This window comes from Phodopus roborovskii, unplaced genomic scaffold (assembly GCF_943737965.1).
Source record: "Phodopus roborovskii unplaced genomic scaffold, PHOROB, whole genome shotgun sequence".
NCBI classification, from domain to species: Eukaryota; Metazoa; Chordata; class Mammalia; order Rodentia; family Cricetidae; genus Phodopus; species Phodopus roborovskii.
The window spans coordinates 29940985-29964405 of NW_026126480.1; the positions used below are offsets into that span (position 1 = coordinate 29940985).

Sequence of the window (23421 nt, forward strand, 5' to 3'; positions counted from 1 at the left end):
GGAAGGCTTTGTGTGTGCGTTGCTGAGTTGTTGTATTTGTTGTCTTTACTGTGCTGGGGTTGATCCAGGGCCTTGCTCATCCTCTTGAGCTGTATCTTCATAGTATATAGCAAACTCACACAAGAGCATATGCAAAAGCATAAAGATACAGACATGATGAGGTTGGGATAGGGAAAGTTCAGTGTAAATCAAGGGCAAGCCTTGCAGAGTAGTCAGTGCTCATTGAGTGTTGGGCCATCTTGTGTGTGACCTTGGAAATAGAGGTCCTTCCACTGAAAATACCTTCCAAATTTCAGTTTAAAATCCAACTTTGAAGCAATTGTTGCATTCATTCTTTGGGAAAAGCATATTAGAATTCAATCCTAATACATTAGAGATTTGTCTTCTGGAAACAATACCAGAGTACAGTCACTGGCAGAAATGAATAGTACGTGCATCCAGGACTCTGCTCTCTTAAATGGAGTTACTACTTGCCCCTTTCTGTCATCTGGTTCAGAAGTTAGTTTACTTTTGCCTAAGCTGGTAGTTTAGAGTTAGGGGTTTGCCTCTTGGAGTCATAGGAGGTTCATTTTGGAGTATGGAGGCAGAAAGATAATGTGTTCATGGGCTACATGAGGCCATGTGTCAGAAAGGATGGGAGGAGAATGGCTCAATGGTTGAGTGCCATTCCCATCACCCATGTTGGACAGATCAGAGCCACCTGTCATTCCAGTTTCAGAGAATCGGATATCCTCATTTAGGCTCTGTGGGCACCTGCACACACATTTGTGACACAGACACATGCACACACATAAAAACAAAACAAAGAAAAAACCTTGAACCAACCAGTCAGCCAAAATGCTGCTGTATGCCACTGTTTTATTTCCTTTGCTTGTATTTGCTAACATACATATACATACGTATATACCACACCGTGTGTGAAGTGAGATCACCTGCTCCTTCCTCTCCTGTTTTTGGGACACATGTTATCAGGATAGCACTGATTTGAACCACCAGTATCAGATTCTTCCAAAGAGACTTTGAAGTGTGTAAAGACTGTATTTGAGTTTTAAGAAGTGTATGACATTTAGTACCTGTTTAAAAGAAACTGTAGTGATAAAATACACTGTGATCAAATTTAATGAGCAGTGTGAGCTTATTGGTACTTTATATTCAAAGAACAATCCATGGCACACCTCTTAGAGAAATAGTGAGGCCCTTGTTGGTCCAGGCCTTCCTCCTAGGTTCAGTATAAGTGATGACCCAGGCACTCCCTGGGTCAGAAGTCTTTGGCACCACACTGACATCTAGAGTCAGTTGATTGCATTTGTTCTGAGGCATTTTATCCGCTTTGGGTTTCTCTATTTGTGTTCTTCCTCTGGTCGCTCTTCTGGTTTTGCTTTTCTTGGTTGTTCTGATACTTCAGCATGAGAATGTGCACTGCCCATTGCTCCGTTATAGTATCAGAAGAAATGAGCTTTGTTCCAAAGTCTTTGTCCAATGAGTTTCTTTTACTCAAAAATTGGCCTTCTCATCACTCTTTTTCATCCCCTCTCACTTGATTGTAGCTGTTTCATCATTTCCACAACTCAGGAAGATATTTATCTCCCCCTCTGAATTGAGATCTGTGGGTTAACTTTAAAACTTCTCCGGGTTAATGGCCGTGACTTACCTAGTGTGGGACTGACAGGATACAGGTGATAACAGTTTTAAAAGACTGTTCTGATTTTTGTTTGTTTGTTTGTTTGCCTCCTTAGATTGTTCCTGGAAAATTAGGAAAAGAGATCCTCCAGTTGAATTTTCTTAAAGTTTTCATATTTTGCAGTTACTGTTAGTGACAGCTTCTTATGTTCTACCTTCTGGCGTAGCTGGCTGCCTTTCTCATTTGTTCTGTCTTTTTCTTTTGGTGATAACAGTTTTTGAGACAGGTGACATATGTCTCTGACCTCAAATTCATCCTCTGACTCTCTTTACTTCACCTCCAGAATGTTGGGAGTATAGCCTGTGTCACTTTGCTGAGGTTATGTGGTGATGGGGATCAAACCTGGGGCTTTGTGCCTGCTAGGCAAGCACTCTGCCAGCTGAGCCACATCCCCAGCTGTCTTGGGTGTTTTTGGTTGGTTAGTGTCCATCACACTGCGTAGATGCTGGAGTTGTACTTCAGTGATTTAATTAAAAAGTAAACACATCTATGGTCTTCCGGACTAGGGAAGTGCTCTTCTGTTTTCATAAGTGCCGTCTCTCTCCTGTGACAGTAAACATGAGATTTGCTTAACATTATGTTACCAGTGATGTCATCCTACAGCTACATAGGAGCTTCTTTGGTCTTGTGCATACTTTGAATCAGTGTGTGTGTGTGTGTGTGTGTGTGTGTGTGTGTGTGTGTGTGTGTACACTTTCAGTTTGAATTTTCTTTTTGTATGAAAAAAGAATCCACCCTTTGCTCTGGTATTGTGTGATCTTGAGATATATAGCCCTTAGACTGACTTTAAACACACTGTTTATGTAGTCCAGGATGACCTTGAGCTTTAGATCCTCTGCTTTTACCCAGTAAATACTGGGTTACAAGTATATGTTACCCATGGACATGGTGGCACACACCTTTAGTCCCAGCACTTGGGAGATAGAGGCAGACAGATTTCTATGAGTTCGAGGCCAGCCTGAGCTATTACACAGAGAAATACTGTCTTGAAAAATCCAAAAAGAAAATAAATAAAAAAACAAGTCAAACAAACAAAACCCCAAAACCAGAACACAGCATATTACCATGCTCACCTTGGTTTTGTTTGTTTCTGAAACAGGGTTTGGGGTCTTGCTATGAAGCCCATGCTGGCCTTGAGCTGATAATTCTTCTGCCTTAGTTTTCCAGGTGCTGGGAATGACAGGTGTGTACCATTATGCCTGGCCCTTCCGGCTATTCTAAAAGTCTGGTTACCATTTTTCCTTATTTAAAAGACAGTATCTCACTTTATAACCCTGGCTAACATGCAAGTTGCTATGTAGACTAAGTTGGCCTTTAACTCTCAAAGATGTGTTTGCCTCTGCCTCCCAAGTGCTAGGATCAAAGGTGTGCACCACCACACCTGGCTTCATTTCCTTCCTTTAAAGTAGGATATAGGAACTAAAATAAAATCTGTCATAATGCTGTTGTTAAATCTTTGACTCATAACTTTGCAGTTTTTAGTTGCAATCTTCCTTCAGACTGCTTACTTTCGCTTTTGTTGAAAAGCACTCAGGAGGCAGAGGCAGTTGTGTCTTTGTGAATTTCAGGCCAGCCTGGTCTACATAGTCAGCTAGGACTGCAGAGGGAGAGACCATTTCAAAGAATAAGATACAATAAACCCTAGCTTCAATAGGAAAAAGTGTGAACAGGCAGTTTTTGTCTTTATGCTTTTTTATATAACAAGAAGGTGAATTGAATATGTGGATGATATTCTCTTTTGGTTAAAAAAAGTTTAGATTTTTACTTTTCTAAACTGATGTTGGGGTGAAACCCAGGGCCTTGTAACTGCTCTGCCATAGAGCTATATCCCCAGCACACAAAAGGCCCTTACAAATTGAAGGCCAAAGCAAAAAAGAAAAAAGATCACACTTGATAGTCATCATCCTGTTGTGTTTGCCTCTTTCCTAGTTATCTGTTCTCTGTGTACATTGTTATAGAGGGCTTAGCATTCGAGCTATGTGTTGTGGAACCTGGTATCCTGCTACCCTTTATGGCTGCATTCCCTCCAGAATTCTGACTGTGGTCTGAGAGTTACTCTGTCAGGAAGTTGTCTAGATCATCCTGTCCTCAGTGTCCTAGTCCCAGAGCTTGAAAGATGCTGTTTTTTTTTTTTTTTTAATCACTAGCAAATTTGTTTTTTCCTTACTGGTAACAAGTGATTTAAATATATTATTTAATTTACATAGGTTTGTAGCACTGATTTAGGGCCTACTGTTCACTGGCCGCATATTGAAAACCAAGTCACTGAGATGGAGTCTTCTTACTGTTAAACATTGTATCAAATGCCCTCTGATAACAGACACTTTGTGAAGAGTCTTCTAAAGGAAGCTTAATAATTGACAGCTTGTTGGCAGCATATTCTTTTCAGTGGTAGACACTTTCTATCTGCATTGTGTCCTTTGCTGTTTTATACGTACAGGTTGTTGGCTTGTTTCCACATATCTCTTATGGTATAATTCTTGAGCGATTTCCTGAAAGATGCGCCGAGCACTCTTCTGAAAAATCAAAAGCGGGAGTTAGTCTTTCAGGGGCATGAGCTCCATCCACCTTTATTATGGGGCTCAGCAGTGGAACCCCTCTGTAGCCACATGGAGTTAGCCCCTGTGCTCTGAGTGCGTTCAGCAGAGTTTGTGGCTGAGATCTGTCGGGTTGGGATGGCAGCTTCCTCCCCAGATGATTGCAGATCAATGATCCCTCAGAGGAAATAGCCTCTAGGGTGGAAGCTACTGTGTTGTTCTCTGAGCTTCCTCATACAGCTCGCATTTGCACTGTTCCCGCCCGCCAAGATGTAGAAATGCAAGCACTGGCAGTACCTTTTGTGAGTTGTCTTTGGTTTCTTTGCCTCTTGGACTGTTAGATTTTGACTGCCAAGAATAAGAAAAGCTGTGAGCATTTTGTGATACTATGCAGAAAAAGAACTGAGCTGGTTTAGTGTTTGAATGACACACTAGATAACTTTCATGACATTTTAGGTGCAACTTAAATGGATCTTACAGCAAATGAAAGAATTTTAATAGATACTTATACCCCTCCCGTCCCCCCCCCCTTTTTTTTTTAACATGTATGCAGATCAAAGAAACTTCTTTTTGGTACATTTAGGTCTTGAATGTTTTAAGGCAACTTCTAATATCTTCATTAACTGTTTCTGCTCTTAAAAAAAAAAAAATGGTTCTTCAGGTTTTCCTAGATAACAGTAGCCTCTCCTCTCCTGACTCCTTACCCTTGCAATAGAAAATCAACACAGGTGCTTCATCCCTTAGTTGTGGGTTCTAAAGAAGAGACACTCACTCTGAGTGTGGCCTCTGACTAATAGTGGCGCCCCTGAAGATCCGAACCAGGTGTTTTCTGGGCCAGCTGTTTCTGAGGCGGAGGAGAGGAAAGTAACTTGTCTGTGGTAGCATTGGGAGTGCAAGCATTTGACTTACTTTGAAGAGGACTATGACGATCACACACACCCCGGTGATGTAGACAGAGAACAGTGCTAAGAGCACTATCAGGAGATGGTGCACCTCCCTGCTGAGAAGTCTTTCTTCATGGTGGGGACAGAAAGAACAGTCACTGTCCAAGCATGTTCTGGCAGGCATCTATGAAGCATCACTTATGATACATTTAGTGGCGGAGCCTGAACTTGCTGTGCTCACCCATCCCAGCAACGTCTACCTGGGGCCCCATGAGGAGAAGATGCTCAGAATGAGATAGAGTCAATTCAGTGGCCTTTAAACGTGTTACACCAGAAATGCTTCTTCATAAAATAAAAACATTAAAATTAAGTTGAAGAGCCAGGCATGGTGGCTCACACCTTTAATGCCAGCACTTGCAAGACAGAAGTAGATGGACCGAAACCTCTGAGTTCAAAGCTAGCCTGCTCTACATAATAGGTTCTGGGACAGCCAGGGCTACATAGTGAGACTCTGTCTCAAACAACCAAATTGAGTTGGATATCTGCTAAGAATCACCTTTTTGTTGCTTTGTCCCCCCCCCCCTTTATGGTACCATATTGCTCATTGAACTTAGTACCTCACACATGCTTAAGCCTTCTACCACTGAACTCCATCTATCCCAAGAATTATTTTTTATAAGCATTACTTAAATATATGGACATTTTGTTAGAAGTGATTAACAAGTGTCATCAAGTCTGTCAGTGCAGTGCAGATATTTTTTTGTTATTTGTAGATGCAACTGGTTAAAGCTAACTAGTGCCATCTGGTAAAAACTGGAGGAGGTAGAATCCTGAGGATCTTAGAGGCAACACCTTGCTTTAAAGGCAGTTGTGATATGTGCTTCCATTAGCAAAACCCTGTAAGGAGTAACACTGAGTGGGTTTTCATATCCTGTGTTCAAAGAGGGGACTAAGTAACTTGTGTGTCTTTCAGTACTGATTATATGAAACATGAAATACAATTAGATGCAAAATTATTTTCCGTTAACCTGTGGTTCCAGCTAAATATCCTATAGGTCCTATCCCATGGATTCAGTTTATACAATGAACCTACCTTCCTTCCTTCCTTCCTTTTCTTTAAACATAACATTTTGCTCAGATCTTTAAACTTTTATCTCACAAGCACAAATTATGGTATAAATCTGGTAGTGTAATGTCTTGACACAAGCTGCTAGTTTCCAGAACCTCTCTGACTGACTCCATCTGGTATCCAGGCACAGGCAGTGGTGGGCCTTCTCAGTTCTCTCTCTATCCCCAGACTTCTGAAAGGTGTAACACAGGCAGGTCTGTTTATACAGTGTCTAGGTATAACATGGGCAGGTCCATGTGTGCATTATCTAGGTGTAACATGAGGAGGCCCATGTGTGCAGTGTCTTGTTATAACACAGGCTTGTATGTTCAGTGTGTATGTGTAGCACAAGGAGACCTGTGTGTACAGTGGCTAGGTATAGCAGAGACTTGTATGTTCAATGTGTAGGTTTAACACAGGGAGACTTATGTGTCTTACCAGCTTTCTCAAACTGTCTTAGCATTGTACCACCTAGAATATCACTCTGTAAGAGAAGCAGAAGTGACCAATAAATTGGACTCAGAAAAAAAATAAGGAGCAAACACAAAGCTGGAGAGAAGCTACTCCCTTGAGTAGTCTGAGAAAGACATTTGAAGTAGACTGTGGCAGCACATGCCTGTAGTGCCAGCTCCTTAGGAAGCTGAGGCAAGGGGAAGCTGAGGCAAGAATTCAAAGCAGCCTAGAACAGGCCAGCAAGACTTGATTTCTTTTAAGGGGGACAGGGGACAGGGGACGGGGAAGGGAACAGTAACCCCTCCCCCCCAAAAAATCTTAACAACCATATACATGTTAACAAATGTGACATGGCCGCGTGACTGACCTCTTACCACCAGTGTAGTCCCGTTTCCAGTCTGTTTAGCTCTCGGTGCTGGTTCATGGGGAAATGCTATTCCACAAATGTAAATTGCACTGTCATTTGGAGACACCCTGTTGACAGTGAGGGAGACTCGGTTTTGGTCCAGGGTTTCTTGCACTGTAAACTTGTCTGCTTTATTTCTACATCCATCCAAGCACAGAGCCTCAGGCTGATGAGTGCCACAGCGAAACCACAGGCTGCTTGGTTGCTTTGAAGAACACCCAGTTGTGGAAAAGGTACACTCCATGGTGACAGTCTCAGAAGTGTAGTCCACCTCTAGGTAACCTGGTTGCACCACAGAGACAGTACAGGCACCCACCACACCTGTGTGAGGAAGCACATGAGTGTTGGGGAGCTTCTTTGCTGTCGCTGCTTCTTGGTACTATTGGGCCAGGGACCAGTCAGTCTCTTTGATTCTTGTCCTACTCCCATTAAAAACAATACTGTAAAGACAACAGTGGGCCTCACCTGTGCTAACTCATTGCTGCTGGTCTTTGTCTGATGGCTGTTAGCATGCCATCTGGCTATCTGAGGACAACCTCAGAGATGTTCTCATTGGATCAGTGTGTCTAGTGGAGGTGGTGTGTCTGAAGCATTCTTGATGCCTGTAAGCATTTCCTTGATCTCAAGCTGTCCTTGTGATCTTGAAGAGCCTGTTTCCTCATGCACACCCCTTGCTTTGGGGTGTGCTTAAGCACATGAGCACCACCAGGTTTTCTGCCTGTTTAGTGCTGGATTGCCTAGAGATGAATCTGGTGTCCATTTGGGAAGTAGGATAACAGGAAAAGATGTACCTATGAGAAAATGCAGCTCTGGCCCAAACGATGGCTTTCCTAACTGCTGTAAGAGGGTCAGGGAGGGAGTCCCCTGTGCATTGGTCTTTCCTGACTCATTGTATAGTAACAAGGAGAGCACAGACTGGAGTTGGAACCCATCTCTGCCCTTGAAGCTGTGAGTGCTGCATGGGTTTCCTATCATGGTGGGGATGCTGCTCCCTTGTGCAGTTCATGCAGAGTTTAAATGTGATGCCTAAGCCATAGGATCTAATAGATAACAGTCATTTCTGTTGCTGCCCTGCCATTAATACTCTCCACTGTGCAACTCCTTGGAGCTTGAGTTCCTATCTTGACCTTCTAGTTCCAGAAATGTGATATTAGAAAGTCACATGAAGAATGTATTGGTTAAGGCAGACAGGAATTTATATGAGTTTTTAGTTCAACTTCTGTCTAGTTGTATAGGTCAAATGGTCTCAGAAAAAATAATGGGCCAAGTAATCTTACTTATCCTACTTTGCTCCTGAGAATGTTGTGGGCGATGGGATCAATCCAAGTCCTGTGATGCTTGTACCATTTAGCAGTGGTTCTAACCATCCTAATGCTGGAACCCTCTAATACAGTTCCTCATGTTCTAGTGACCTCCAACCATAAAATTACTTCATTGCTACTTTATAACTTTAATTTTGCTATAAGAATCATAATCTGATATTTGACCCTCAAAGGGTTGCTGCTGATTTTAAGGCTAGGGCTCTTCATAACTTAACATTTATTTTGTCCTATAGGTTCCCACCCAGTGCAGCAGAGGCAGTGAAGTTAGTCACAGCATTTGTGAGTCTGTTCTCACAGTTCACTTTGAGCATTGTGTACTTTGAGGGAAGCTGAGTCTTGCTACAAGGAGTTAATCAGCTGGGAGTGCCTCTGGACACAGTGTGTGAGGGCAGTGGGCTAACCCTATCCTCTTCACTACAGTCCCTCCCTCTGCCCCAGGCACATCAGTCATCTTAGAGGCCAGGGGCCACTGCAGCACAGTCCCCTGCATGCAGATTTAAGTTCCAACACTGCTGACAGAACCCCAGTCTTAGGTGGTTTTTAGGTGACTGTTTTAAAGTAAAGCCAACCTTTAACAGTAAGAAGCATTTGCAACTTGGGGATTCCCTATCTCAGTCTCAGGGTGGGAGAACTCACAAGATGGGACAAGGAAGGGGCCAGTGCTGTTCTGTTCCCTCCCCCTCCAGTTGAGCAATGTTAGCCAAAACGAGAAGTCTGGATAGTGTCTACCAAAGCCCTCTACTGTGAAGTCTTTCTTTTAGGAATTTTTAGACTTGTTAGTTTTTTGTTTTAAATTAGTTCCTACTAAAAATGTTGAAAGTTTAGCTTGGAAGAAATAAAATCATCTTACTACTTTTTGAAAACTAAGGGATACCATATGTAAGCTTGTTTTGTTTGTGCTTATGTATGTCTTTTTGTTCAAGTGTGTGTACTCGTGTCTGTGGGCATGCACACATGACTGTTGACGTATATGTGGAGGCCAGAGGATAAGCTCTGTTGTGTTCTTTGGAGCTGTCTACTTTGGTTTTTCCAGATAGGGACTCAGTGGTTGAGTAGGCTAGTGAGCCCTGGGGATCTGCCTAGCTCTGCCTCCCCCTCACTGATATTAGAAGTGTGTGCCACCAGGCCTGACCTTTTTACATGGGTTCTAGAAACCACATGTAGGCCCCTCTGCTTGCACAGCAAGCACTTTACTGAGTTATATCTCTAGCTCTAACATTTGTTAATAATTTATTATTCTGGCTTTCAAGACAGGGTTTCTCTGTGTAGCCCTGGCTATTCTAGAACTCACTCTGTAGCCTCAAACTCAGAGATACACCTGCCTCTGCCTCTTGAGTGCTGGGATTAAAGGTGTGTACCATCACCACTCAGCCCAACATTTATTATTGTGGAAAATGTCCAACATGCAAAAATAGGTACCTAGCAGAGTGGACCCACCATCACCTGGCTTTACCTCAGCCTTTTTTCATCTTTCCTTACTGTCTCATCTACTTACCCCTTTGTTATTGTATCTGCAAACATTTCATAATGTAATTGGAGAGATAAGGCTTTTCTTTGCCTCCAGCTATAATAGTGATTAAAGGAGTATATACTCATTGCAGACACCATGATTCTTCAGTCAGAAGAGCCAATGTTAACATGTTGCTATAATTTATTTCTTCTCCCCACACCTCTTTCTCCCTTCCCTGTATCCTTCTGCTTTCCTTTTCTTGTGTGTGAACCCAGAGTCTTGCATATGCTAGGTAAGTGGCTCACTGCTGGACTAAAGACCTACCTTTACAGAGGAGGAAAAAATTTAATTTCACGAAGTTTTGCTCCATTTCTTTCCTTGCAGTCTAAATTTTGTGGGTAAATCTGAGATTATTTACAACTATGATGAAAGAAATAACTTTTATAGAGTTAGAATAGGTACAGGCAGAATTTGATGATTAGTTATATTATGGGGTGGCTTTTCTCTAGAACAAGTTACAGTAACTTTAAAACTAAGTTCTTTTCAGCCTTAGGAAACATTGTCGTATGGAAGGAAGTATTAAGCAAATCTTGTGTAGTGTGCACGAGCTCTGAGCCAGCTTGCCTGTGTGGGGATTGAATCATTAGCACCTGTGGGGCTGAGCAGACCCTGTGTGAGGTGTGTTCAAAGCGGCACAAACAGCAAAGGGCTCAAGGTTGGTAGGAAACCTTCCTTCAGCTGTGGGCAAGAAGAAACCCAATCTCTTTACTGTAGTGCTGCACAGTTTCAGTTATTTGGTAAGAGCTTAAAGTATACATGTATTAGTTAGGAAGCAGCAATTCATTGAAATGAAATAGAGGAAAGGAAAAATCCTCCTTACCGACATGAAACAGGATCAGACTGACTTCCAGCTGGAGGCCCATCTTGCTTGTGTCCGCTGCCTGTCGCTCTGAATGTATTCAAGAGGATGGCCTTCCTTTCCTCCTTTCTTTTCAGAAAGGAAGAAGTAAAGAGGAACTCTTATTAAGGAAGCACAAGCAGGAACTTTTAGAAATTGTGTAAGCATGGTTTGTAACAAGTTTTCACCATTTAAAGTTGAGATTTCAGTTGAGAGTGTTTTTCTAAACGTGTGTATATTAGCATTTTTCATAGGCATTTGATGTTCTGTGTGGAGCTTTGCTTTACACCCAGCAGTGTTCCAGAAAGTCATGTGGTCCTTAGGGAGTGCCTGGCATTTTCAGAGTTCACTTGTTGCTGCTGTGGTCCTCTGTGGAGTGCCTCTCAGGGACAGAAATTACTAGACCTGAGCAGCCACAGGCCATATTTCCTGTAGGCCTGGGAGAAAAACCAGTGGCCAGCACATTCCAGTATGGTGAAGAAGTCCTTAGCTACCATTAAACATGTCCAGCTTTAATTCAAAGACTCCTTAGTGTTGACAAGCAAAATGGATATGCCCCTCGGTCCCTGCTTAGGATCTGAGTCACATATAACCCCCTCACTGCCACCGCACACACACTCAGCCTCTATCAGTCAGGTGGTTCTTTGTAAGTAGCAGGAACTGATTCAGGCTACTCCATCAAAAAGAGACTTGCTAATATGATTTGATATGGCTCCTGGAGTTTTGGAAGGCCTGGAGAACCATGTGAACCCTAAGTCAGGCAGAGCTTGAATCACACTCTGAAACTGGTGTGATGCTGGGCTGCTATCTCCTGGCACTAAGTGCTGCAAACTCTTGTCATTAGCACCCACTCATCAGCCCACCTCCTTGGCCGTTCGATTCAGTGCCTGCACTTAGCAAACACCTCTTGTTCTTCTGGGTCACCGGCTCTTCATTCCACTTTTGGCAGCAGGCCAAGGTGTTGCACCAGTCCCTTCCCTGCTGCAAGGAAGGCCAGAAAAGCAGCTTCCCCTCCCACTGAGGATTAACTCCTCAGACAGAGAATGCAGTGCTGGCCACTGAAAAGAGTATATATATAATCTTTCCCCCAGTGTCCTGTGTGCTCTAGTAACCTGCTGGTTGTAAATCTCTTTAGCATCTGCATTTAGTGGCCTATCACCAAAGCCTCTAAAAGGCCCTACATGCAAATATACTCTTGGTTTTGTCTGTGTATAGTCAGGGTGTGGCCTGTAGGAGAATGTTGGGTTTTTACTCTTTATTATTTGGCTCTTTTGGGGTCTTGCTACCCAGCCCTAAATTACTGGCCTTGGCTTGTTTGTAGCAAGCTTTTCTTAAATTATCCCACTGGGCTTTTAACCTTTCTCTATCTCTGTATCACTTTTCTTTCCTTCTTACTCTGTGTCTGACCATATAGCTGGGTGCCTGGCCCCTGGCCCCCTCCTTCTTTTCTCATTCTTAGATCCCTTTTTTCCCCCAGATTTCTCTCTGCCTGCCAGCCCAGCCTACCCTTTCTCCTGCCTTGCTATTGGCTGTTCAACTCTATTAGATCATTTGGGGTTGTAGACAGGCAAAGTCACACAGCTTCACAGAGATAAGTAAATGAAATATAAAAGAATACAATACATCTTTGCATCCCCAAATAAATGTTCCACAGCATAAACAGATGTAACACATTTGTGAAAATAATATTCTACAACAGGATAGTGTGACCTTGCCTGCTTTTCATACCCCAGGATCCTAATGCTTAAGGTTTGAAAGTGATTGACAGGTGACTTAGGGGATGGGTCAGCTTCTCTTGAAAAGCATGTGCATTTCAGCGAATTAAAATTCCTCACAAGAGGACAGGCGTTGGTGGCACATGCCTTTAGTCCCAGTACTCAGGAGTCAGAGGCAGGTAGATCTCTGTGGGGCCAGCTGGTCTACAAACTTAACAGAGAAACCCTGTCTAAAAACAAACAAACAAACAAACAAAAATCCTCAAGAGTCTGTTTTAATTTTCATCCAGGTAACTATAGGCTGGAAGTTGAATACATGTTATATGTGTGTGATGTCTTGTACTGAGCAAAGCCTCCTTTCAAATACTAGTGTTTACTCTCTGACTCTATATTTGAGTATTTACTGGCTAGTTTTCTGAGCCACAAAAGAAGCTCCGTCGGTGTAGGCTCTGGATGCAGAGAGCCTGGGAGCATCATTGTAAGCAAGTTCTGTCACTCCTTCCAGGCTGTGTCCACCTCTCTTAAAGAGTGTGGGGGAACTGTTCAGAAATGGCATATCCTGAATGACATTCATTCATTCAGTACCTGGAATACTACTTTTCCCTTCCCCCTTTCAGTGAATCATTTGTTCAAGGATTTAACTTTATGTTTTTATTTGTTCTAGTAGGTGGCAAGTGGGAGAAACCCTCAGAAATTTTGGAAATCAAGGGACAGAACTGGGAAGAACAAGTGAATAGCCTGCCTGAAGTGTTCAGGAAAGCTGGCTTTGTCATCGAAGCTTTCACTAGACTGCCATACCTGTGTGAAGGCGACATGTACAATGACTACTATGTTCTGGACGACGCTGTCTTTGTTCTCAGACCAGTATAAATACGTGGAGGCCTAAGCCTTCAGAGTCTGCTCTGGAGCCTGCCCTCCAGAAGAGGGGCTGTGTCCAGTGCTGTGAGGGGACTGCCTCTGGGGGCTGCCATTCTCAGTATGGTGTAGGAATTTTAAAAGCCAAAATACTAATTCTTTCTTTGTAGTGTGTAAAGGAGTGTTTTTAAAAACAAAACCCCAACTCTTTGTGTATTTTTAATCAACTCTTTACTCAGAGTCACGCTCCAATGCAGGTCACTCTCCAATTATGATGGAAGATATTTTTTATACTTAATTGCTGTAGGGACTCATTCCCAGACAAAGCAATAGTCATGATGTCATGGAACTGATAAATGGATTGTTTTTAATAAATCAAGATTGGCAATAAAACTGTCCATTGAATTCCAAATATTGGTTGTAAGCTAGAGCCACTGATAACTCTTCATGTTTAGAAACTCCTTCTGTTACTATTCAAAAAATGTTTTTAATCATGCTAATAAATGTTTTTGGAGATGATTTCTGGCACCATGTTTAAGTTTTGGCATTCTGTGTGGCTTTGGCTTCAGGTATGCCCAGCAGGAACCTGGTTTGAAGCATGCAGGATGAGCCAAGTGGGGAAGGCGGGCTTCAGCTTGGAGAATGCACTGTGGAGAACCTTAGGCAATTTTGATGTCCCTAGAATGACCAGCTTCAATCAGATACAGTGCTCTAGAAAGCACCACCCTCAGTCAGGGTGGTGACACCTGCTTCTGGCCAGCCTCTCCTACAGCTGTTTTCCTAGTCTACCTCGTGCCCTCAGGATTGAAGCATTCCATTGAAGCATTGACTGACAGGATGCAGCCTAAAATGTCTTTGTTCAACTTCCTCTTCCTCATATGCCTCTTTCCCAGAACTTGGCCTATCCCCAAGTCTTTAACTGACTTTAGTATTTGCCAAGAACGTGTATGTTTGTTGAAGACCATAGCAGACACATGCTGGGATCCGGGAGCACCTCCAGTAAACCCAGAAACATGGTGATAGAGGACACCTCCTTTAGCAAGATCAATAGCCATTGTGGACATTCCAAAGAGCAGACTGCTTACAGTGGTCACAACAGTGTCTGAAGTGTGGGTAGTCACAATGTATTACCCAGGTGTTCATGAACTAGTCACACTTACCCCCTGAAATTGTGAAGTCACATTTCACGACAGCACCTGGGTAAAAGGGCCATAGAGTGTTCATTAGGAGCAGCACATCCCCATCTCAGCAGCCCTCCACTGTTACTGGGTAGTCATAAGAGGGAGGGGCCATGCAGACGGGTGATGCAGATTGTTAGTGGTGTGTTCTAGTGATGTTATTTTCTAGGACAGGAGGTAAATGAGGTACATAACACCCTAGGTTGTGAATGGAGGAACAGAGCAACCCTAACATACTTAGTGTGCAGTGGAGGCTTACTGCTTTAGCTAGCTGGCATCATTAGGGACTGCTGCTTAATCTTGCCAAACCAGAGGGAAGTGGCCCCAAAGCAGCTCCTGATAAGTCTGTTGAAAAAGACCACAGAAAAGCAAAAGGAAAAAAAAAAACCAATTTCTCAAGAAAATCTGAGGTTCTCCAAAGATCAGTTTATTAGAAGTTCTGGTTTTTGGCTTGGAAACCAGATGTATTCATAATTACTATTTGGGCTGCAAAGTCTTGGCACATTGTCACCGTTGGCCACTAGGTGGCAGTGTTGCTTACTGACGGCAGTGGTTCACCTGCCATGGAATCATGCTTTTCTCTGCAAGAATAATAATGCTGACTCGATTGCACCATTCCTGGCATAAGTGCTTCAGACCCAGTTAAGGTTGTGTCTGAGAAGCCAAGATTGCTACCTGTGGTCAGGCAGGCTTGCCAGTTGACCCTAAAGGTGAGTGGAGAAAAGAAACAGAACTTGCACCTAGGATTCCTAGTGCCTTGCACCTGCATTCAAAACCCTGGAGTGTTGAGAGCACTGATTACAGAGAAGGGAGGGGAAGAGGACACATAGTCATTAGCTCCTTGGATGGGGCCATTAAAACTGCTACTGTATTTTCCACCATCCTGTTTGAACAGTTTTTTGTTTTGTGTAGCCAGCTTGCAAGAGGAAACAAGTGGTGCTTGGAAATGAGCGAAACTTAGGTGTTTCCAGTCATTAACATTGCACAGAAGTTAGGTGTTGACACCACAGAGCACACAATTGGGCTCCTGATTGCTTGAAGAAACCAGAATGCTCACAGACTTAACAGCCCATATACCAAAGATACAGTGAATTGAATAAATGTTGAGCAAGCATGAGGACTGGAACTTAGATCTCCAGGGAGTCATGAAGATCTTGGAATCCTAGCATGGGGGAGTCAGACATCTCTGGAATAAGGTTACTCCCCAGGTAAGCTCCAGGTTCGGTGACAGAGCCTGCCTCAGTATATAAAATAGAGTGCAATTGAAGCCACCAGCAATCAGCCTTGGACCTTAGCACACACAATGTACTATCACACCCAAACACACAAGAACACACACAAGTATAATGGGAAAAGTTCATATTGTATCCACCTGAAGAAATAGTTCTGATGTAAATGGGGAAGACCCACCCTGAAATTGCAGTCCTGCAATATGAGATTCTGAGGTCTCTTGTAACTAGTGGGTAATGAGTCACTAAGGCTGTGGACAGTGCTTATAGAGACTTGCAGATTGTAGCTATATACAAGTTTTGCATTAGTATACTTGTGTTGTCTACCTTCTAGATTGGAGTTCTAAAATTTTAGTATTGTCTTAATTTTGAACTGTTTTAAAAAGCAAACTGACTTGAGACTAATTATAGGTTTCTAAAAATTAGAGATCTTGGCTGATTTAGCTCTCATCTAATGGGTCCTATTGCTCCTGTTTGATGGACTCATCCCACATTCCAGGCTGTCAAGGTTTGGTTACTTTTCCTAATGGTCTTTCCCTGTCCTCAGTTCCCATTCAGGATGCCCCACTCCAGCAGCTGTTTTGTACTTTTTCAATGATTTTATGTAAGTGCTTTGCCTTTATGTGTACATGTGCTGGTGTGTGCCTGGGGCAAGTGGAGGACAAAAGAGGGTTCCAGGTCTTCTGAAACTGGAGTTGTGGTCCATTGTGAGCCACCATGTGATTGCCAAAAACTGAACCCAAATCCTCTGAAGAGCAGCCAGTACTTTTACCCACTGATCCCCCTCCAGCTGATTTTGTTTTTAATTATCAGTGATCACTGAAATACAATGTCATCATTTCTTTTCCATTTTTTTTTTATGTAGTACAATACATGTAATATATATCAACCACCAACCATTTTCAATGATGTTTACTATAGGTCTAATGGTGCAATCTTTCCCCTCATCTGTTTCTAGAACACTTCATTTTGCCAAACTGGAAACTTCCTATTAAACAACCAACTCTATATCCATGTTCCACCCTAGTATATGCTAACTAAAACCACACCACACACACACACACACACACACACACAGAGAGAGAGAGAGAGAGAGGGGGGGGGCACAGATTCTATATCCGCAGGGACCTAGAGTCATGAAAGTAGAATGCTTATCCGTTTGTCCACGGACACTCAGCATGCTTCCAAATTTCAGATGTTGTGAATAATGCAACTGTATATGAATGTATAAATAGTTCTTCAAGACTTTTTATCTTTTGGGAGAAGAGTAACTCATTCTAGTTTTAGTTTTTTTGAGGAACTATAATGATGAAACCATTTTATATTCCCACCAACAGTGCCCAGAGTTTGAATTTCCCCCACATGCTTGCCAACACTTATTTTGGATAGCAGCTGTCTAATGTATATTTGGTTCTCATTCCCTAAGGAATTAATGCATCATACTTAGTTCAGCTTGGGGCATTTGGCTTCATTTCCTGGTAAAGTGCTCTTTGTAAGTATCTACTGGTACCACTGAACAGCGGAATCCTTTTTCTCTATGAAATCTTAGACCTCTCTGGAGAATTGGGAGAATATTATTACATAACTAGAATTTAAGAGTCCCTCTGGGCTTGAAAGTCAGTATGACCTATCCAGATGAATTGATGCCTTCAGTATAAAGTCACTTCTGAATTACTTTCAATACCTGTGACATAACATTGGATATCTGAACTTCAGTTCTAGAACATAAATAAGAATAGATAGGATGCCCAAATGCTGTTGTCAGGTTTCCTGTTAGGACCTGACACAGTGTTGATTTATTTTCTGAGATGGGGTCTTGCTGTGTTGCCAGGCTGGTGTCAAACTCAAGGGTTTGGGGTGCTCCTTGAATGGAGCTTTGTGCCACTGCCTTGGCCGGAATATTGTGTTTAAGTGCCGGTGAGCCCCCAGCCCTCTCCCAGTGGTGGGTTTCAGTGACCAGGACGTTGTGGCCATCTTAAGCGCACAGTGTCAGTTTCTCAGCACTTGTGTTTGACACTACTATAGCTGTCACAAAGCCCTGTTGAGCTTTTGCATTCCAAGTATCATTCTACCTAGAGAGAAGTGAAATGCAAAAGGAGAACAATGAAAATGAGCATTACCTGTCTGGTTGGTAGCTGAGCTCCACTGGTAGTTTTGGTAGAGGTATCTTCGCAGGGTTCCCCAGGGTATGTGAGTGTGTGCCCAGTCACGTGTCTCTACATGCCGTGACATATGCTTTTATTTCTCTAGAAGAAATTGTGCAAAGCTCACAGGTTTCTAGTTAGAAGCTGACAACAGATGCAAGATGTTTCCTATCATCCAGGGCTTGAGAACAATCTGAACCAAAGCCTGGGGGACAAAGCATGGTTTCGAGGATGTTGGAGAAGGAATATAAAAATCCATTGATGGGCATCAGAACACCTCAGTGGGTCTTTTCTGAAGAGAATGTTTGATTTTGTTGTGACAAAATAATGTAAAAATTAGGATGATTGAGTTGTTTCATTAAATGGGAGAATTGCAAGAGAGCCTCCCAGGTCCATAATTTTATTTTCACTGGGTAAGATGAAAAACAGATATGCGTAATCTCACTGATTCAAACCCATTATTTTAATGTATTTGTATCATTTTAATAAAAGCACATATATTGGTGGTTGGCTTTTGGAGATGAAAGGATTGTGTGTGTGTGTGTTTATTATATTATTTTTCTTAAAAGACTGTTCTTCCATGTGGGGATGGGACCCAGGGCTGGCACAAGCTGGTCTCATTCTCACTGAGCTGCACCTGCAGCCCAAGACTATTCTCATGGGAGTATACTCATGCAGATGATGGATGGCCATGTAGCCATGGGCTTGAACACCTAAAATGGATCTCTCCCTTCTATCACCATGCATATCTATTGTATCCTTGCTAGTAAGAATGTTTTTGTTTTATTTTGTTTTCTGGAAAGCTCCAAACCTTTTTTATTTTAATTTATTTTTTATTTTATTTTTTATGCATGGTGATAAAGTAAGGAGCCTTTCTCACCCAGCTTTAACAACTATAGACATGCCAGTCTCATCCCATCCTTTCTCCAGCCACTCCTGGATCTCATTTCCTTAAGGCACACCTCAGCTCCCTTTTTACAGTTTGTAAATGTGTTTGTAAAAGTGAGACTTTTGTTTGTTTTTTGAGATAGGATTCAGTATGCAGCCCTGGGCAGGCCCAGAACTTGTTTTGTAGGCTAGGCTGGCCTCGAATTCAGAGAGGTCTGTGCCCACCCAAACTGGCTAAGATGCGACTCTTAAAGAGCTCACTCCAGTGATTATATCTTTAAACAGCCCAATGCCAAGTATCTAGCAACCACATGACTCCAACCATAATTTTGCTGTTTTGGTTTTTGAGACCTGGTCTCACCTTGTAACCTAGGTTGGCCTCAAATTCACAGCCGTCCTGCTCAGCTTCCTAAGTCCTGCAATGACAGCTGTGCACCACTCCTCAAAGCCGGACTTTGAATTTTGAATGGTGTCTTTGAATCTGGATCCAAATAAACTCTCTGAGTTGTCATTGGCTGCTGTCTTCAGTGAAGCCAACCACCCATGCCTGGGAAATCCCAGGCAATAGGTCCTTGGCAGGGAAGGGGGCGGAGGAGCTTCTTGCTATCCCACAGTCTTGAGAGGTGTGGCTGTGGCCCCACGCAGCAGCTGGACCCCGATGCTAGGAGGCTGCAGCTTAGCAGGTGAGGACCCGCGGACCAGGCGCTGGGACAGCCGTGAACAAACAGACGGTAGGCAGAGCCCATACCTTATGGGCTCGTAGGTATCCTTAGGATGGTGGGAGGATGTGTGTGTGAGATGACACTTTGTAGAAGGCATCAGAACCTGCTTAATAACAGTCACATCAGCAACAGAGAGACATTGTTTTAAGGACACCTGCAGCAACAATAGAGCCAGCCACACAACAACCACTGCTATTTGAGTTCTGAGAGCCAGGCTGAGCTAAGAGCTTTGGGAATGTTAAAGGTGAGAAGGTGATATTTAATGTTTTCCTGGTTCATGTGAGGAAATGTAAAAAGATGGGCCCAGAATACACTGGATACATCCTTAGTTTATTTGGTCCTGGGAAATGAATGTAATCCCCACACACATGCTAGGTGAGCAAGCTTTCCCATTGAACTACCCAACCTGCCAGGATACATTTATGAATTCCTAAGAACATGTTTACATGCCACCCTTATATATTTAAAGATGGAAAAGGCCAGAGAGGCTAAGGAATTTGCTCAAAAACACACAGCTAGGAACTGCTGGTTCAAGTTAAAGCTGTGATCCTATCCTGGGTTGCTGCTGAGTCCCCAGGTTTGGAATTCGGTACTGTTGAGCAGCATGTCTGCATTTGCAGTCCCTTAGCCCTGACCTGGCCAGTGTTACCTAGTAGCTGCAAGGCCTTGATCTGCTCACTTGCCATTCTCATTTGTGAAGTAGGCACAATGGCGACATTTGCCTCAAAGTTTCTGCAAGAATTCAGTGTGGCATGCATGTACAAGGCTGGCCTCATTCAATGTTTCTGAGGGCCATGAATCTTGGGGATCCTGCAGCTGTGTTTTAGAGCACACACTGCTGTGTGCTTGCTGAGTGAGCTCATCAAGTGTATGAACTCACTTGTGAAACACAGCAGGGCAAACTTGGGGCTAGTAGAGTAAGCACCGAGGGACCCAGTACAGAGGACAGCAGCTGAGGAGACCACCCAGGAAGTCCCACCTCTCCCCCTCTTCTTCATTGCATTTTGGAAGCCAGAGCCTTGCTGATGATGATCAATACAGACTTGACTGAGAGTTTGTGTTGTGGGTAAAGGGTTTTTGTTTGTTTGTTTTGTTTTTTGAGACAGGATTTCTCTGGCTGTCCTGGAACTCATTTTGTAGATCAGGCTAGCCTTAAACTCACAGAGATCCACCTGCCTCTGCCTCTGCTTCTACTTCTCAAGTACAAGGATTAAAGGTGTGAGTCACCACCGCCTGGTACTTAAGCCTCTGTACCTCTCCCTCTGTACCCCCGACTTTCGTAGTTCTAAACTAGAGGGTCCCAATATATGATGCACTGAAGTAAATTCAAGTTCACTTAACTTGGATGGGTTTGCCTTAGCCATGAAATGTCTTGTTTTGTTTTGTTCTTGTTTTTGAGAAAGGGTTTCATTATGTAGCCCAGGGTATCCTGGAATTTGATATGTACACCAGGCTGGCCTTGAACTGGAAGTGATCCTTTTTACTCTGACACCCTGTAGAATACTAGTGTTGGATTACAGTAGGCACATGCCATCACACTCAACTATGAAATGATATCTTTCATTTATTCGTGTGTGTGTGTGTGTGTGTGTGTGCACGCACGCGCGTGCGCTTTCTCTCAGTGTCTATGGGCCCATATGTGGTGCTCATGCACCAGACTTTAAATAGAGCTGCCTTGCAACAGTGGTAACTGTTGGTAAGTGTCTGAGTGGCATGTCTCAGCTTGAAGGAACCTCTAAGCATCACCTCTTATTTCATAGACAACTAACTGCCTGGTCCACAGGCTGAACAGCTTGTTTCTGGCTCACCTGCGGCTTGTAGGTTATAAGATAATAAGTTGGGAGCTCCTTTGTTCCAGTCTACAAGACAGCTGACCATTCCCTTGGGCAACCTATCCTGAGGAGCTCTGAGGTATGTAATGACTGCTGTTGTCTTCACCTGAGGTTCTGCAGGGTGGTTTGGTGGAGAAGGGACAGGGCCACAGAGAAAGCTATCAGCTGTTCACTACCTAATGGTCCGTGCCTTGCCCAGTCCTTTAAATTCTTTTGACTAGCCCTCTATAAGAGAGTACCCCAAAGGACTTTTAATTAAAACAAAATTCCCAATTGGCAGTGGGCTGGGGTTTCACTGCACTGAAGACATTCAGTTCCCAGAAAGAAGGGTGTTTATTGCATTATTGTAAACCTCTCACAGAGGTAATAGGATCAGTGTGGCCAGGCACAAGAAGCCTCATTGTCTGGGAAATCTGAGGACTGTGAATGAGGCTGATGGCCCAGGGCATGTGACCAACAAGAAAAGGGAAGGAGACAAAGGTTCCCCAGCCACCCATAGAGCCACACATAGCAGCTCCCAGGAGCAGCTGGTGGGCAGAATGATGTAGAACCCTGTGGACTCCTTTGTCCAGACCCTGTTAGAATGCAGGGTTTTGTTGCCTGGGTTTTGAAAGTGTCATGGTCTGTCTTTGCCCTGGAAAGTCAATGAGCAATTTGATTTTTTGATGTTTGCTGTAGAGGCTCCCTGAGTAACAAAACAACTCATTGATATAATGCGTTAGCCAATGCTGATGAGAGTTGGACTACGAAATTCTGGGGTGCCTGTAATTTCTAGAAACCCGTCATGGGATTTTCTTTACCACCAGAAGTTCCTTCTAATACTGAAAGAGGTGCTGTTGTTATCTTGTTACTGGGAAACTGAGAGAAGTTCCCTTTTAAGGTTCTTAGTCTCATAAATAAATTATAAATGGATTCAGAAGGAAGGTAAAAAACAATTATATTGGAGTTTAAGAGAAAAGCAGTGTAGAAAAGGGGAGGTGAAAATCCTAGCAGCCACCAGGAGGAGAGATGGAGAAAGTTGTGCTTTTAAGTTGTAAATAGTTTATCAGTAAGGGACAAGCTCTCCTGAGGACGGAAGTGGGCTAGGTGCTGTATTCATTAGATAAGGCCAGGATGAGGGAGTCTTCCTCTGCAAACTGGCTTCTTTTATGTTAGTCTTGTCTGGCTTTGTTCAGTCCTCATCTCCTGTCACATTATCACCTCTCTGGGGTGTGGCCTGCCTGGGAGTCAGCAGAGTCAAAGTGCAATTTCCTGTCTTCATCCTTGCCCTCTGAGCATCCCATGTGTGCTTCCTCATGGTCTCCTTTCTCACCGGAGGTCTCCCCAGCCTTGTGGCCACTCCTCTCAGTTCTCTTTCTTGCTTCCTCCACATCTGTCCAACAACCTTTTTACTTAAAAACAAAACAAGTCTCTCTCTCTCTCTCTCTCTCTCTCTCTCTCTCTCTCTCTCTCTCTCACACACACACACACACACACACACACACACACACACACACCAGACAAAATAGCTCCTACTATTGTGTTTAAAAGAAGTTGAGATGGAGAGAATTTCAAGTTTTACACAGAGAAATGAGAGCATGCGTTACTCACTGGGGGAAATAGTGCCTGGTGTTGCATCATTGGGGATCACGGTGTGTAAAATACACTGAACATGCTTTTGTAACCCAGATACTATATAGGTCAGTTCCGTGTGGCCACTCACAATCAGATCTGGCAAAAATGTGTTGCATGAGGTTTCTGTTGCAGACACAATGTTTCACAGTAAATACTTTAACGTTCCATTTATGTATTGATTTTGCATGTGTAAGAGTGGGTGCAAAAATGTAAATTTTGTATGTTGAATGTTTATGTTGTCAAAAATATTATCCTTATTCTATTTTTTAAACATTTAAACAACCATTTGCATGTCATCATCAATATACTCAAACACCCAAGTCAATCAGTTTATGAAGAGGAAAGGTCCTCCATGACAGGTGAGCGAGCATCTGCAGTGAGATGACTCATCATGTCTGGAATGTTTAGTGGATAACTGCTCACCTCCTCAGTTGGAAAGCAGAGGAGAAGGAGGGAAGTTCCAGGGTACCACAATCCCCTTTGAGCACATTCTCCACTGACCCAA

General features: G+C 43.2%; 2 protein-coding genes across 3 annotated transcripts in view; one reads left to right on the forward strand and one right to left on the reverse strand.

The window, feature by feature from the left end:
- Mettl9 (methyltransferase like 9) overlaps positions 1-13828 on the forward strand; it is a 41732-nt gene extending 27904 nt beyond the window's left edge. The window contains exon 5 of one of the 2 annotated variants that reach the window (XM_051192851.1): positions 13122-13828. In XM_051192851.1, the coding sequence (XP_051048808.1) occupies positions 13122-13324 (203 nt within the window). In that variant the 3' untranslated portion in view covers positions 13325-13828. Of the gene's footprint in view, positions 1-13118 lie in introns of both variants that reach the window. The other variant, XM_051192850.1, reaches the window with a different exon arrangement.
- Positions 842-10878, reverse strand: Igsf6 (immunoglobulin superfamily member 6). Its single transcript, XM_051192852.1, has 6 exons — positions 10722-10878; positions 7031-7390; positions 5128-5231; positions 4516-4566; positions 4120-4197; positions 842-2225 (listed from the first exon to the last, which is right to left on the reverse strand). The coding sequence occupies exons 1-6, from the start codon at positions 10762-10764 to the stop codon at positions 2184-2186; spliced, it is 678 nt and encodes a 225-aa protein (XP_051048809.1). The 5' UTR covers positions 10765-10878; the 3' UTR covers positions 842-2183.
- Positions 13829-23421: the final 9593 nt, after the last annotated feature.

Coding starts and splice junctions, on each gene's coding strand:
- Igsf6 (XM_051192852.1), bottom strand. CDS start 10,764: ATGGGCCTCCAGCTGGAAGTCAGTCTGATCCTGTTTCATGTCG. Junction 7,391..10,721: donor TCTGATCCTGTTTCATGTCG/GTAAGGAGGATT, acceptor TTCCTCACACAG/GTGTGGTGGGTGCCTGTACT. Junction 4,198..4,515: donor CCAAAGACAACTCACAAAAG/GTACTGCCAGTG, acceptor TTGATTTTTCAG/AAGAGTGCTCGGCGCATCTT.